General features: G+C 38.4%; 1 protein-coding gene across 2 annotated transcripts; it reads left to right on the top strand.

Moving 5' to 3' along the window:
* Positions 1 to 91: 91 nt before the first annotated feature.
* gtpbp1l (GTP binding protein 1, like) lies at positions 92 to 14,615 on the top strand. 2 transcript variants are annotated; one of them, XM_016670329.1, is made up of 15 exons: positions 92 to 179; positions 466 to 638; positions 917 to 1,028; positions 2,844 to 3,024; positions 5,388 to 5,571; positions 5,771 to 5,935; positions 6,061 to 6,184; positions 7,238 to 7,352; positions 7,782 to 7,926; positions 9,120 to 9,302; positions 9,489 to 9,624; positions 9,714 to 9,892; positions 10,013 to 10,153; positions 10,873 to 10,923; positions 12,988 to 14,615. In XM_016670329.1, the coding sequence occupies exons 2-15, from the start codon at positions 468 to 470 to the stop codon at positions 13,099 to 13,101; spliced, it is 2,001 nt and encodes a 666-aa protein (XP_016525815.1). In that variant the 5' UTR covers positions 92 to 179; positions 466 to 467; the 3' UTR covers positions 13,102 to 14,615. The 2 variants fall into 2 exon arrangements, with proteins under 2 accessions (XP_016525815.1, XP_007549792.1); XM_007549730.1 differs by lacking the exon at positions 10,873 to 10,923.
* The last annotated feature ends 1,014 nt before the right edge of the window (positions 14,616 to 15,629 follow it).

The raw sequence follows: 15,629 nt of genomic DNA, 5'->3' as shown, positions 1-15,629 counted from the left end.
GTTTCTTCTTTCCGTGTTCCTCGAATGCAACATAGGCTACTTGTTTTATGACGTAATGTGATATAGCCAATCCCTTACCTTTGCTTTCGTTGTGGGCGGGACAAGCGTTGTGAGCCCAGAAATCGAAGCCAAACAGAGTAAACAACAAAGTTAGCCGATCTGTTAGCTTTTATTTACTGGTATGTTTTGATCTCATTGCCACATTAACGGCCTACTTTTGTAAATGCAAAATTAAAAATATAAGAGCACTGACATGGGAAGGTTTATGTTCGTTTGTTTGGATCAAGTATAAAGTTGTTTTCTCACTTCCAAGTTCGGCTTTTGGATAGCGTTAGCTAGGTCTATATGATACTCAGCCTAACTTTTGTGTTTACATTTTGCTAACTTTTACTATTCATATCCAATCAGGCATAGCTAAGGGTAAGATTATCTAATTCTGATTATCTTAACGCTGTTTGCTTTTAGATATGGCATCAGCGGCGACATGTCCAGGCTCAACACCACCAGAGTCCATAGTACCAGCTTGTATGTTCGCACCGGACCGGGGATGTGCTGATGATCCATCGTGTGAAGAAGACTTTGAGGACGGCGAAGGAACAAATGGGCAGTCTGTGGATTACCTAGACTTGAGCAAAAAGGTGGGCCCCGTTATAATCTTCGGGGGGGAAAAATTAAAGAAGCTTATATCTTACAAATAAATTGCAGAGCAGTGATATTAAATCTTCACAATGCAGATGTTCCAAAAAAACATGAGTCGAAAGTGCGGACTTTCAAGACATCCCTTCATCTATTCAAACATTAACTGTTGATATTGAATGAAGTCATTAGGGAACTAGGGAACTTTTGAACCTAAAGAATAAAATGTTTTATGTGGTTTGCTGATTAGATGTTTCTGTCGCTGTCTCTCATTTTTCAGCTGATTCTTGTGAGCCCAACAGGAGAACAGTACGATTCATTACTGCGGCAGCTAAGAGAGCGGATAGAAGAGGGATGTGGAGAGACCATCTATGTGGTCGGGATGGGCTCAGGTAGTACGGATGAATTTCTGAAGTTTCTATTTAAGCAAATAAGAGCCACAGTTTCCTAACAGATATTACTATCTGTTAGAGCAAACACACAGCTGGTATCAGTCAATAAAAACGAAAACATTAGGCAGATTTTTCTGTTGGTTATTGTAATTTTTTTTGTTCCTTTTCTTTCAACATTTTCTCTGTGGACTTTGGCTACATTTTAACCTATTTAATATCCAGCGCATAGTTGGCTGACTAGGTGGCGTATTTAAACAGTTGACCAAATCCTTTTTTGAAAAGAGTTTAAAGTGAGCTTTGAACAACTCCCCATTAAGAAATTATAAAAAAAAGGTGAACACATGCAATGATTAGAGACCCGGAATCGAACCGAGGACAACCCCGTTGCCTACACACATGGTGTGTGTTCTCTACAGCGCCCCATTTTTATCAAAATTTTAAAAGTGAACTGTAGTTAAAACTGTAGGTTTAATCATTTATAGACTAAAAGTGGTTTTCGATGTGTAGGTTGAAAAAAAAAAACAATCAGACTTTTTGGTATCTGACCTCCCAGTCACCAATCAGAGTCCATGAATGTAAAATTCTCTAATATCTAGTGATTGTAATTGGGGCGTCTCTACTACTTTTCTCAAATGTGAGCGTACAATGCAGCACGTGTTGTCGGGATTTACATAAATCAGCAAGTAAAAGTTATCTATATGCAAACATAGCAAAAGCCCCAATTTGACAGTAACATGGTTCATCCGATCTGTTTGGTGTTTGGCTTTCACTCTAAAACTCCCTCTGTTCCACACACACACACACACACACACACACACACACACACACACACACACGAGAGCCTTTTGTTGGCAGCCAGACTTCTTTTTGCCCGTTACAGCAGCATGCCTGACCTATGTGGCATTCTGGTCGGGGGAGGGGGGGGCCTGTAGCGCGTATGTAAAAGGGTTTCGTTTGTCAGTGCTTTGCAGAGTGACTGCCGCTTGTTCAGGAAAACACATGTGGTTGTTCACGGCTCCTATTCTGCCCAGATTACCAGCTGACCTGAGTAAATGTCTTCATCTCTCAGGGTATCGCAGCTTTTCTTGTCTGCAATTGGACAGCAGTACGTCGCAGCTGCATAAAGCACGATGGACGTTGATCCGACTCTTTCTTGGAAAAATGTTCTATTGAAGTGAACGCACCTCTTTAGTATCTACACTTTCAAAAACACACAATTTCACCAAGTGTTTTTAGTCGAGTTTATTGTGCAAATAAAGTAGTACACTTGAAGTAAGACAAAACTAATTTACAAGTAGCTTTACCATTAGATTTAGGAGTTTGGTTTAAGCAAACAATTTCTTGATATTGATAAAATTGTACTAGTTGCTCTGAAAGATTATTTCACTTATAACAAGACTTTTTTCCCCTTGTACTTTTCCATAAATATTAAAGAATTATTGACTTACAACAAGCTCCTGTCATTCTGAAGAGTTACTTCTAAGTTATTTTTGACTTGTTTAAAGTGTACTGAGATATTTGCACAAGAAAGTAGAACAAAAATACTTGGTAAAATTTTGTTTTTGCAGCGTTAAACAAAATGGTTGGTTTTCTTTCTTTGTTTGAAGGTAATACGCTATAATTAAGTCGTTTCAGGGGGTGGTTTAGGGTCACGGTAATTGAAGTTTTCAAATTTCTATGCTGACATCCCCATAAATCTTTTGTTCCACCATTTTATACGTTTTAAGTCTTTCAGTTGAGCTCTGCCCTCTCACAGGACTGTCACTGCTTCAGTCCCGCTGTCCAGTAAGCGCCGTCTCGTCGTTTTCTGTGCAGATGGAGGCGATTACGGTCTGGATGAGAAGGACATGGAGGCGTCGGTGGCCACGGTGCGGTCGCTGTGCGAGCAGATCGAGGCTGACCTGATCCTGCTGAGGGAGAGGATGGAAAGCGGCGGGAAGATTCGGGACTACCTCATCCGCCGGCGAGTCGGGGAGCAGGATTTCCTGGAAGTGAGGTGTGAATTATTCTGGATTCCAGGAACAGGCCTAGTAATATAAATTGGTGATGAGGTCGAGGAAGATTCGTCCAGACGTTGTAAAGTTTGTTCTGAATGTGTTACTTTTTTCCATCTGCTACTGCAGACGAAAAGCTTTTGTGAAATATTCATGACTTTGACACAGTTTCCTCCTGGGCCGGAGCCTTTTTGTGTTCAGTTCGGATGTTCTCTTTGTGCTTTTGAGAGTTTTTGATGGGTTTCAGTGTGTCTGTGGCATTTAAACCATGTGAAGGAGAGTGCTGGGGCATCTGTGGCAGTCTCTCAGTGGAAGTTAACCTCTTACCTCCATGATGGTTGGGATGGGTGGAGTGGAGTCATTTCATCTCAAAAGCAAAATGTTGTTCAACTCAAACTAATGAGCTGCTATGACGACCTTCATTCAACCAGATACGAGGCAGTTAGGTTGTTACTGCTTTATATTTTTGAGCCACATAAAAGAAAATGATACATATTAAAAAAAGGAACAAAGAAAATATACACCCACTTATACACAAATAAATACAGTAATATATTTTATTAAGGCATAAAGAAGAATGTATTTAACTTGAAAAGGAGTGGAAAGAAGACAAACTTATTCACTCCCACATTGATATTTGGGTTGAAAAACTCACCACGACATAAAGGTTTCACATCAGTCTTTACCAATCGTTATTGATTAGTTATTTTTGTTTTTAAATATCTGAAATGTCACCAAACTGGTTACGTCACCTATCCTGTTTTACCCACAGCTTCCTCTCAACCTGTTCTCCATTTCCTTCCTTTGTTCTACACCGTTGTTTTTTTTGTTTTGTTTTTTTTTTAAGCAGCAAAACCTGAAACCGCTGCTGCACGAGTTACCTGATGGGTTGTTGCTAGGCAACCAACCTGTCAGGTTGCCACCAGCCTTGCTTAGCTCAAGGTTGAGCGGCTAAAGTCTTTCCTCTGCCTACATCCCCCAGAATTCTGTGCGGTTCTGAATCAGAATTCAGTGAATTCATTGAACATTTGATCACATGTACTATTTATTGATATTGATCTTGTCTTTATTGTGATATATATTGTTATTAATTTATTGTCCAGCCTTAATTCACATTGTTGTGATTGTAATGACAGGAATACTATGTCATTTTTGCACTGACTACTGACCTGATGGAGTACTCTACTAGATTTATTTTCAATTCTGTTTTGTCTCTTTCCTAAATGCCCACTAATAACTCTTCCCTTAGATTGGCTGATATTTGAACATTGAGAAATATAATAACTTTATATATTTTTTTACTTTTTATCTGATTATAGTGTGAGCACATTTCCACTGCAGTTATACCAGCACATAAAACCCCTAATGCTAAATACGGTGGCACTAACAGATGAGGTTATTACAGCACAAAGCCTGTTAGTAATGTATGTCAGCCTGGTGTACCTGGCTGCCAGCTGCTCGCTCTTGTTTCATTTTGATTTTTATTTCTTTCTTTTCTTGTTTTCATTCTTGTGCCCGAAAGGGAAAATATATTGTTATTCAAGAAATTCATTCAATTTAGCCCTTAGATGCTGTGTTAAAAGGGATGGTGATGTGTGTTCATTCACATCCACTCACTGTTACAATGTCTTTGAAAAAAAAAATAGAATAAAGTCAGTTCAAGTTTATTTGTATAGCACATTTCAGCAACAACACAGTTCAAAGTGCTTTTCACCAATTATGAAATCAGCAGTAAACGTTACACTCTGTTATATGCCGTCATCAAAATCTTTAAGCTAATGTACATCAAATATGTTGATCAAATTTCCAGACATTTGAAGACACTGTTGCAGTAATCAATTCGACTAAAGATGTATGAGTTTCTCTAGATTTTGCTGAGACACTAGTCCTCTAATCCTCAGATGATTGAAGGCCGACTTTGTAACCATCTTTGTGTGTCTCCTAAGGTTGAGGTCTAAGTCCATCACTCCCCTCAGATTTCGGGTCTGGTCACTAGTTTCTAGCTGTTCAGAGTCACCTGGTGACATTGTAATGTAGAGCTGTATATCATCTGTGAGTTATGGTAACTAATCTTATTTCTTATTATAAGCTGAGCTAATGGGAGCTTGTAGATATTAAATTAGGAGGGGCCCAAGGATTGAACCTTGTGGTACCCCACATGTGATTAATGCCTGTTCCTGTGAAAAGTTACCTGTTCTTTAGATAAGCTGGGAACCAATTGAGTACTGGACCAATAAATAAGTGAAGACTTCACATTTAGAGAGTTTTTAAATGATCAAATATGTATACAATATCCCAGTAGAGATTATCCAGAGCAGAAATTTTAATTACCTACCCTTGACTTTCTGTCATCATGTCTCTATAGAGTTGCAGTTGTTGGCAATGTGGATGCTGGGAAGAGCACCCTGCTCGGTGTGCTGACCCATGGCGAGCTGGACAACGGCCGAGGCTTCGCCCGCCAGAAGCTCTTCAGACACAAGCACGAAATGGAGAGCGGCAGGACCAGCAGCGTGGGCAACGACATCCTGGGCTTCGACCAGGAGGGTCAGGTGAGCCGTGGGAGGACAGGCCTGATGTTTGGGTCATTGGCATACTTTGGTTTTCATTATTTAGCAAAAAAAGAAGAAAAAAAATATATATATATATATTAAGAGCACCTTTGTTCCAACATATCCAATGTAAAGAAATTGATTTAAAAAAAACTAAAAAGTTAATGTTTGTATCTTCTGTGTCCCTCTGTTACTTTAGGTGGTCAACAAGCCAGACAGCCACGGCGGAGGCTTGGACTGGACTAAGATCTGTGAGAAATCCTCAAAGGTCATCACCTTTATTGACCTGGCCGGCCATGAGAAGTACCTGAAAACCACCGTGTTTGGGATGACAGGCCACCTGCCAGACTTCTGCATGCTTATGGTGACTCTTGTGTTTCTGTTTTTTAATCATTTTTTTTAGCTTTTGCTATTGTTTGAAAGAAAGTGACAGTGCATCTTACCTCATTTTTTTTATTGTTGTTGTTGTGGTTTCACATTTTTTCACAGGTGGGCAGCAACGCCGGCATAGTTGGCATGACGAAGGAGCATCTCGGCCTGGCGTTGGCCCTGAATGTGCCGGTGTTTGTAGTTGTTACAAAGATAGATATGTGTCCAGCTAACATCTTGCAAGGTAAGGAGACGCTGCAGGATGCATTCATGATAAAGCCAGAGATGCAAGTTCCATTTTATGCACTTTTTGGTTAGATTCAGTGTTAACAAAATGTCATTGTTATTGGTAAACGTCCATCAGGTTATCCATCGCCTTGCTTCCATTCATACTTATGATTTAAAAGCTTTGTGTTCTTTGGAATCACTGACATCACTGCTCAAGTCTAATGTAATTTGAAAAAAGAAATAACCTGTAATTCCACAATATTCATTGTTTTTGCCTTCAGTCCAGCTAAGAGGCTCATTTAGAGTCGCAACTGTTACATAGCCTTTTGATCGAAGGCAGCTTTTAATTTTTGATGAAATATCTACTAAAATAAATGTGTTATTATTAAAGAACTAACATTTTTATTTCTTTTTTGAGGTTTTCAAATAAACAAAAACACAAAACCTTGTGAAAAAGAGGATAAATACATTTTCTGCTGTAGGATGTTGATATTTGTGGAAAATTATATTTAAAAAAAAAAAGCACATTTTCAAGCTAATGACAAAAAAATAGATAAAATATATGTCAACGCTACTTTTGGAGTCAATGTTGTGGAATTTCAATGACGTTATTCCATTAACAATGGATAAAAATATAAATTTGTTAAAATTAAAGCTGTATTTAGACATATCAGCTTGAGCCTTTGTGGAAGTTGCAAAGAGCCACTTGTGGTCCCGGAGCCACAGGTTGCAGATCCCTGATCTATATCTACGTTTTAAATTCTTCTCGGCTTTTAAATGATTTCATAGTTTCATAATTAATTGTAATCAGCAGGTACAAAACTTACTCTAGAAGTAAACCAGTTAAACCAGCAGAACCAGGGGAGGTTTCAACGTAACACAAAAGAGGTTTGTGTGAGAAAAATTATGGAATAGAAGAGTCAGAAATCTGACCTGTCACAGTGGATAACATGTTGGCATCATTAAACCGCTTCCTGCTTCCTGGTCCTGAAGTCTGTTATTTTTGGTCTGTGATGTTTGCACACTTTGTAAAAACACTTGTTTTTAATTTTCTTTTTTGTTGCGACAGAAACACTAAAATTACTACAAAGATTATTAAAGTCCCCAGGCTGCAGGAAAATACCGGTTCTGGTCCAGAACAAGGATGACGTCGTCGTCACCGCCTCCAACTTTAGTTCAGAGAGGTAAGCTTCCAGAGGAGTAATGATGATTACCCATCATTATTTGTTGTTTTTGTTTATGTATTTTTGATTTTTAAAATGTCTTCCAGTTCAAAAGTCAAATGTTTGTTAGAAATTAAACTTTATTGAACGTTGAGAAGGACGTTCTCAACGTTAATGATAATACATTATTATTGTATTATCATTATATTACTTAAAAACGGTCTCAAACCAACAATTTCATCGTTTATTGTAATAACTTCTGGGATGATTTATCGTCCAGAAAAACTTATGGTGACTGATCTACATGCGTGGTTGACGATCCTCACCCCACCGTTGCTAACTGAGCAACTTTGTCATTAAACTGGGTGACTTTTCAGACAAAACAAATTGGAATCGGTAGGTCAGACTTTTTAAATATACTCACCACTGAACTTCTCTCGTCTTTTTAAGGATGTGTCCCATTTTCCAAATCTCCAACGTGACGGGGGAGAACATGGACCTGCTGAAGATGTTCCTGAACCTGCTCTCCCCGAGGACCACTTTCAACAACGACGAGCCCGCAGAGTTCCAAATTGACGACACGTACTCTGTACCGGTAAGGCATTCGCTGACCGCTCGGCTGCACACTCGGCTGCCCGCTGTGAGAGGTCTTTAAAAGTTCGAAAAGTGATTTACAGCGAGGGGCCAGAGAGAGGTCCAAACATTAAAGCTGAATCAATTTAGAAACTCTGTTTTGACACTTTGTTGCCACAGGTGACTGCTGATGTCAGTTCTGATGTATGCCACCCACAGTGTCATGTAGAAAACAAATAAAACTCTGAATTGCATGAATGCACTCTGTGTGTGTGTGTTTGTGCACAGGGTATTTTGTCTCTCTCTCTTTTTTTTAACCATCTAAGCAGAATTTAAAAGCGGTAACATTCTGCTTGGTTACATGTTTTTAGAGAAAAAAATCTATGAAGAAAGTGAAGCGTCCTCATGAACCTTATATTAATGTCCTTGTTAATAATAAAGGCTGATGTTTTTTTTGTAGAATCAATGCTTTCCAATAAGTATGAAACAATGTTTTAGTTTTAGTGAAAGTAAGACTCCACCATTTTTTTTTTTCAGAAATGGATTAAGGCATCGACGAATCCACAAGGATCCAAGTTTTGCTCGTATACATACTGTGCTTATTAAGTTTGTGTGTTTTTAAGTTGTTGCCAATGGCAACCGTGACTTGAATACGCTACTTTTTTGTCGTGTTTTCACCTACAGATAGGCAAGAAGTTTATATTCACTAAATAAAAGACTCACCTTTTCTCTTGCTGTCTGAAGTGAAATCAGATGAAATCTTGCTTTAGGTTAGTTAGAATTACCAAAATTATTTATATTTGCCTAATATCTAAATAATGAGAAAATATGTCAGATTTATTAATTACTGTCTTGAAAATTAGAAACTTCCATACATCTCCTCAGTATCTGGTAGCATTGCCTTTGGTTTGGACGTTAAAAAGTATCATGTCTTAATTGTTGTATGTAAACTTCTATTTTCAACCGTATAAAATAAAAGTTTCATAAATCTTTAGCTATTTGAGCAAATCTCTCTTCAGTCCTACTCAGGTTTGATGGCCCTAGATTTTGAGGTTTGTGAATGAAAAATTGCTGAGACTTTATTTAAAAAAGTGCTAAATACTCCCTTTAGTTTAGCACCGACGAAGCTATGAAGCACTTGGCCAATCAGAGTGTTCTGGCAGTGACGAGGCCTAGTTCGGCTCCTGATCTCATGTCGATCTTCTTCTTTGGCAGGGTGTGGGTACGGTGGTTTCTGGTACGACGCTGCGCGGATTGATACGACTCAATGACACGTTACTCTTAGGCCCAGACCCGCTCGGTACCTTCATCCCCATCGCAGTGAAGTCCATCCACCGCAAAAGGATGCCCGTCAGGGAGGTCCACGGTGGACAGACTGCATCCTTTGCTCTGAAGAAGGTCAGCAGGGAAACATTTAGACCTTTATCGAGGGGAGTATATGAAATGTCACCTCTGAAAAAGTCATTTTGTAACGACTTAAGCTAGGTTTTAGATTTTTTGTAGTTGTTCTGCATCAAAAATCACCTTTTCGTTTTATCTTTAGTGATATTTGGTTTTGTTTCCACCCTCCATTCATGTCTTCAGATTAAGAGGTCGTCAATCAGGAAAGGAATGGTGATGGTCTCTCCAAAGCTAATGCCTCAGGCTACCTGGGAGTTTGAGGCTGAGATCTTGGTGCTTCACCATCCAACCACAATATCTCCAAGGTACCAGGCCATGGGTGAGTTGAAGCAGTATGGACACAAGCCTTTTCTCTTGCATAAAACCTGCTTGTCCAAGTAAACGTGTTATTGACTTTGCATCTCGTAGTCCACTGTGGCAGCATCAGACAGACCGCCACGATCCTGACCATGAATAAAGACTGCCTAAGGACAGGGGACAAGGCTTCAGTCCATTTTCGCTTCATTAAGACACCCGAGTATCTGCACTGTGATCAGAAGCTCGTGTTCAGGGAAGGTCGCACCAAAGCCGTTGGCACCATCACCAAGGTAATGGGCCTCGTGGCTGTCCATTTGTTTCAGTTTACACCAGTAAACAAAGTAGTCCCTGATTGTTAATAATAGCTACGCATTTAGCAAATAGAACTAACTAACCAGCCATGTTCCCAGCTCCTCCAGTCGGTGAGCACACAAGCTGCCAAAGCCCAGCAGGCCAAGTGTCAGGTCAGTAGGAAGTCTTCCAGAGAGGGAACGTCAGGGAGTGAAGACGCGGGGTCAACAGCCCGACCGCTAAGTCCAACTCTGGCATCGGTGAGTCATCAGTGCCCGGCTTCATCTGGGTGTTTTATAGAAGGACACGAGCCAGACGGTCTCACACTACTTCACTTGCAACAAACATTTCTCAATAAGAAAGTTGGTGAGGCATGTTTTTTTTTTTTTTTGTCATTCCGGTGTTAAAGAAAATTCTTCAAATTAAAAGTACACTGATTTTCAACAAGTGATTTGGAGTTATGTTCCACAGAAAAATGACCGAATGTGAGAATCTGTGATTACTGAACCGCCAAAAGACGGGGGTCCACTGAATCCTGAAAACAGTCGTCCTTTTTTGTCAGTGACCTCTTCCACTCAGAAGAGTATTGCTGTTCTTGTCACAGTTTATTTGCCTTGAACTTTGTGTTTCAAGAAACATAAATTGACTGTTGATGGCTTTTCAAAATTGCATTTGAAGCTTTTTTTTGTGTGTATTTTGACCTTTTCAAATCTTTCCTGCTAATTTGTTGTGCTTTTCTGTTTCTTCTACACTTCCTTCCCTCCCATCCTTCTTGGTTGGCATACATGTTTTGTTTTGACCTCCATTGGCCATCATTGTACTCTACATCTGTCTTTACTTACACATACCCTCCCTTATCATTAACTGTGATTTCATTTCAATTTTTTTCCTCCCGTCATTTCTGCCACTCATTTTCTGTGCTTTAACTGCATCGTTGTCCTGCTCTTCTCACTCTCGCTGTCTTAACATGCTGCGTTAGACAGTGGCAGAGGAAGATGCTCTATGTAAAGACGACAACAAAGAAAACAAGGTAAAGACGGGGGCGGGCTCTGAAAGCAGTGACTTAAAGTGGTACACAGAAAAAGTGAACAAATCAACAAAAATTGAAAGACAATGCAGCATCAGGCAGTTCTCAAAAACATTGAGAGACCACAAAGATGAAGGCAGAATAACATTATTATATACCCCCTCTCCCCCCAATAAACTAACTGTTCAATAAAAATGTTGAAGAATAGTGACTGTTTTTTTTTTAAATCATTTTTGTTTCAATAAAAAAACCATGAAAACAAGTCATTTGTGATAAGCACACCTTTTTGAAATGATAAATTAGACTTGCACAGAAGTCTCCAATTAAACTTTAACCTCCATTTGGGAGCCGAAAGAGGCAGAGCACACATTTCTACATTACGACACTAAGGTTTTAATTTATTCTATTAAAGCTGCAGTATGTAGCATTTATCTAATGTTACATACAAATATGTAAAAAAAAAGAAAAGTTTTTTACATATTTGTCAAAACTATAACATGAGAGATAATCTGTGGAAAAAATCAAGCTCTGCCTTCTCACTATGCAAGTCTAATTTATCAATTATATATATATATATATATATATATATATATATATATATATATATATATATATATATATATACTTACACACACATATACACACACACACACACACACTGCATCTTTCAGCAGTTTGTTTGTGGGTTGCTACTACCTGACCTGAATATCTGGACTCTGCAAAATTAATAACAGTAGCAAAATTTAATTGGTTCTTACACTATTTGTGCATAGCTATAAAATGTTTCTAATATTGGAGTTTTGTCTATGTTACCTTTCCTTTTGAAAAGTAAAATCAGATATTTAAGCTGAGCTTTAATTAAGATGATATTTGCCTTTTTTTTTTTTTAATAGCTACCATTAGCCACCTGAGCATGCCTAGTGGATTCCCCATAGGAGCACATCTGTGAGCAACAAGGCATCTGTGTCTATGTTAATGGTAAAAGTGTGACACGACTAGACAGTACACCTTTTGTGTCAATCAAATTGCCAACAGAACCCAGAGGACTGCCATCCTGTCTCTGCGTAGCTGGATTATTAGTGAGCCTTCAGACAGCAGTAGCTTAGTGAGTAATAAGTTTTGACTGACAACGGGTCCCCCGAGCGAGACGCTTCGTCTTTATCCGTACCAAGGAATCTTCCTCTTTAAGACACTGTGTCAGTTTCTTATATATTATACATATCAGCTAGCATATAGCAACTGGCTGCTACACCTCACACACAGCATCTGAGGCTAACAAATTCTTTTTCATAGGCAGATTCCTCTCTTGAGAAGTGGAGAAATGCCACAGACTGCACACACTCGTGCTGTCTTTTTCATGTTGCGTTCACAACCCACGCACACTAACAGTTGCAGAGAAACTTGACGTCAGAAAGCTTGGTCACTCTTGACTCCAGCTGATGTAGAGGAAGCATGTCTTTCAGGAACAAGGTTAATAACTTTGCGTAGTCATAAAACAGAGAACTTAAAACATAATTTTAAACAGATAAATAATTCTTCCTAAAGTAATGTATTGATTATTACACTTACAATTATGCAATGACATTTATTTATTGCTATTTTGACATTTACATCTAGATAGACTAAACACCATTGCAGCTTATTAAACAGAACATCCTATTTTTTTTAAATAATTTTATGTAGTTGTCTAAAAAAATTGTGTTTTTGATTTTAAGTAGATTCTAATTTAAGCTGACATCTCTACTTTAAAAATATGCAGCACTCAATACTTATTTTTGGTATGAAAATGAATCCCAACTCCAACTGCAAACGTTGGCACGAGCAGAACGGACATCAACCGACGTCAGCAGGTTTAACGTAGAAACTTCCTGGACTTCAAACACCCTGAATCAATCTAATCCCATACGTTTTTCTTGCTGTCATAATTTTCTCTTAACCTTTGTTTTGTTTTCTTTTTTTTTTTTGAGATGTGGTCACAACTGCCCAGAATTGCATTCTCCCATTAACACCAACCAGATTCACCTGATTTCTCCTAACATCCAGCGTGGTGTTGATGTCTGTCTGCAGCTGAAATCGGGAGGCGGAGGCCGTCGGCGAGGGGGTCAGAGACATCGAGGGAAAGGTCAAAATACCGCAGCCATGTCTTCAGCGATGCCCACAGGAGCAGCAGGCTTATCCTGAAAGGCTGAAGCTTTCCTGCCTCATCATCCGGTTCTCTTAAAAACATTGGCTCCCCATCTGTTGTTTCTACAATAGAAGGTGTAATTCTCGACAGGCTGTGAAAGGTGGTGTCAAGTTAAAAACATGTTTGCATTTGTGCATTGCAACATTCTCCATATTTGTAATTTGTCAAAACTTCCACCAGAGGCATCTTTTTTTTTTTTTTTTTTTTTGCCCAGCCTCCAGTCTGCAAAACTTTTCTTTTCTATTACTGTAAGCTGCCCTCATCGTTCCTTTTGGATGGAACAAAGGTAGCATCGAACAAGTAAATTTGGGCAGGCACTACATTTTCGGTTGTTTGGAAGTCATTTTTGGTTTTGCCGTTGCCTTAACGGCGTGTGGATGGTTGGCCATAGATCTCTGACTCAATAAATGGAGTTCCTTTATTAGTTCACCCTATCAATGATGTTAGCTGGTTTTAAAAAATCCCTGCTTAAGATGTTCTTGGTGTGAGAAAATGGTGTTGATTTTTGGCAGTGTTTTGGGAATTGAAAAGAAGATGCCTGAAAATTGTAGCTTCTGTTGCATTTTTAATCACATGACACGTTTGTAAATGAAGAAATTTCTCTCCATTAAAAAAAATCAATCTTGCTGAGGTTTGATCCTCTAATAGAAAAACCAATTTATCTCATTTCCTCAGTTTCTTTTGCAGTCTAATACGTTTAGTCTTTACAATTTAATTTTGTTTCAGTTAACATTAAAGAAATGTTAACTAGATTCAAACTGTTAGTTTTTGTTTTCCTGTAGTCTTTTATTTGATTATATTCCTTAAGATGTTTTTGCCACTAGTGGCCTCTATTGAACAGTAAATAGACAGGAAGCTGGGTGGTTAGAGAAGGGGAAGACCAGAAATCGAACCCAGGATAACCATGTTGAGAACTGCAGCCATCCAGCTGTTATTGATCTATGATGATAACTCGTAGGTCCAGAAGTCTCACTGTAACGACTCAACAACGCACATCAGATGCCAAGAAAGAACCTATTTAAGTCACCAAGTCGTAGCTGCTCTTTTTTATTTTGGAGTCTACACAAATGAGCAAGAAGCAGCCATTTTCTGACTTCAGAAAGAGGATTTGTTAAATGGTGACATACAAGATTAAATGTTTCTCTTCAGTAATAAGATTTTGGTTTTATTGTTCATATTTTCCTTTGCAGATTTTAAATCATAGACAAACCCTATTTTTTTTTTGCTTAGAAACCATAAAGACTCTCTAGTTAAGTTAATTTTAGTGTCTTTGTGTCTACACATTTTGCCATTTTCTCCACATTGTTTCAAAAACAGTAAATGTTGTGCAACCAGAAGATTTTACATACTACCCATATTTGATGGTGGACTGCATGAAATGAGTTTTCAAATCTTTTTGTCTATTTATATACAAATATGGTGGTTGTGTAAAAGGAAAAAAAAGCAGTTTAATTTAAGTGGTGCCATTTTTATGTAAACCCTTTTAAATAAATTTGCTATAGAAAACTGACTGTTTCATACTCTTAAATCAGTTATGTGATTTAATCTTTGAACAGTAAATCTAAACTATTCATATTCCTAGTGGTTAAAAAAATAATTTCTATATTTTCATCAAGAAAATGAAGAACTAAAAAGCCTATTACACTGATGTACTTTTTAAAAATATATTTGCTGAGTTTTTATTGTTAATATTCTTACTTATGATCTTAAACAATATAACTGATTGCTTTTAAAACACCTGAGCAAAGTTGAAACTGTGCAATACTGATCATCTTTTGACCCATATTTGGTTGTTCTCAATCCTCTTTTTCAAGGATACCGCCATATTAAAAATTACGGTTTCAAAACCACTGAAACTTTCCGTCATACCGTTCCTATGGTATGACGGGACAATCGTTTTTTATTTATTTATTTTATGTCTGGTCAAAGGTAGAGTGCAGATCAAATTCTTCCGGTCTCTGCAGTACCATGAGTCTTGCCCTCGCGCTCCTTTGCTAGCTACTAGCTTTGCAAATCCCGCCGAATCCTCCCGCGCGCACCCTGTCTCAAAGAACAAAGACTGCTATATGAAATCGCCGTTAATTAGACAAATGGCAACTTGAAGGGAGAAGGTTGCCCTACATGCAAAACTGCTTACAGATAGTGGCAACCAGAGGAGGGGACACAACTCACTGCGGCGTCTTGCTAAATTCAACAAGGTAAGCTAAAGTTTATCTCGAAATTAACGAAATGCCATTAGCTTCTAGCATCAATTAAAGAAATATTACCATGTTACACTCACTTATCTGAATGACTGTTTTGGAGTTGTTACGTTGAGCATTTGATTAATTTTAAGAACTGAGTGTTTCGGTAGCTTTACCTGAAGACTTCTCTAACTAAATGCACATTTCCTGTACACGCACTCATAGTTGTGATTTCTGTCCTTTGTGTACCGTAAAACCGTGATATTTTTATACCTGCTACGATTATCATACCATCCCATGCCCAGCGGTGAAGGAAATGTATCCCGCAACAGTTTAGTTTG

This window comes from Poecilia formosa, unplaced genomic scaffold, assembly GCF_000485575.1.
Source record: "Poecilia formosa unplaced genomic scaffold, Poecilia_formosa-5.1.2 Scaffold32, whole genome shotgun sequence".
NCBI lineage: Eukaryota > Metazoa > Chordata > Actinopteri > Cyprinodontiformes > Poeciliidae > Poecilia > Poecilia formosa.
The sequence above is the reverse complement of the archived record's forward strand: the minus strand, read 5'-3'. Positions and strand labels throughout refer to the sequence as shown.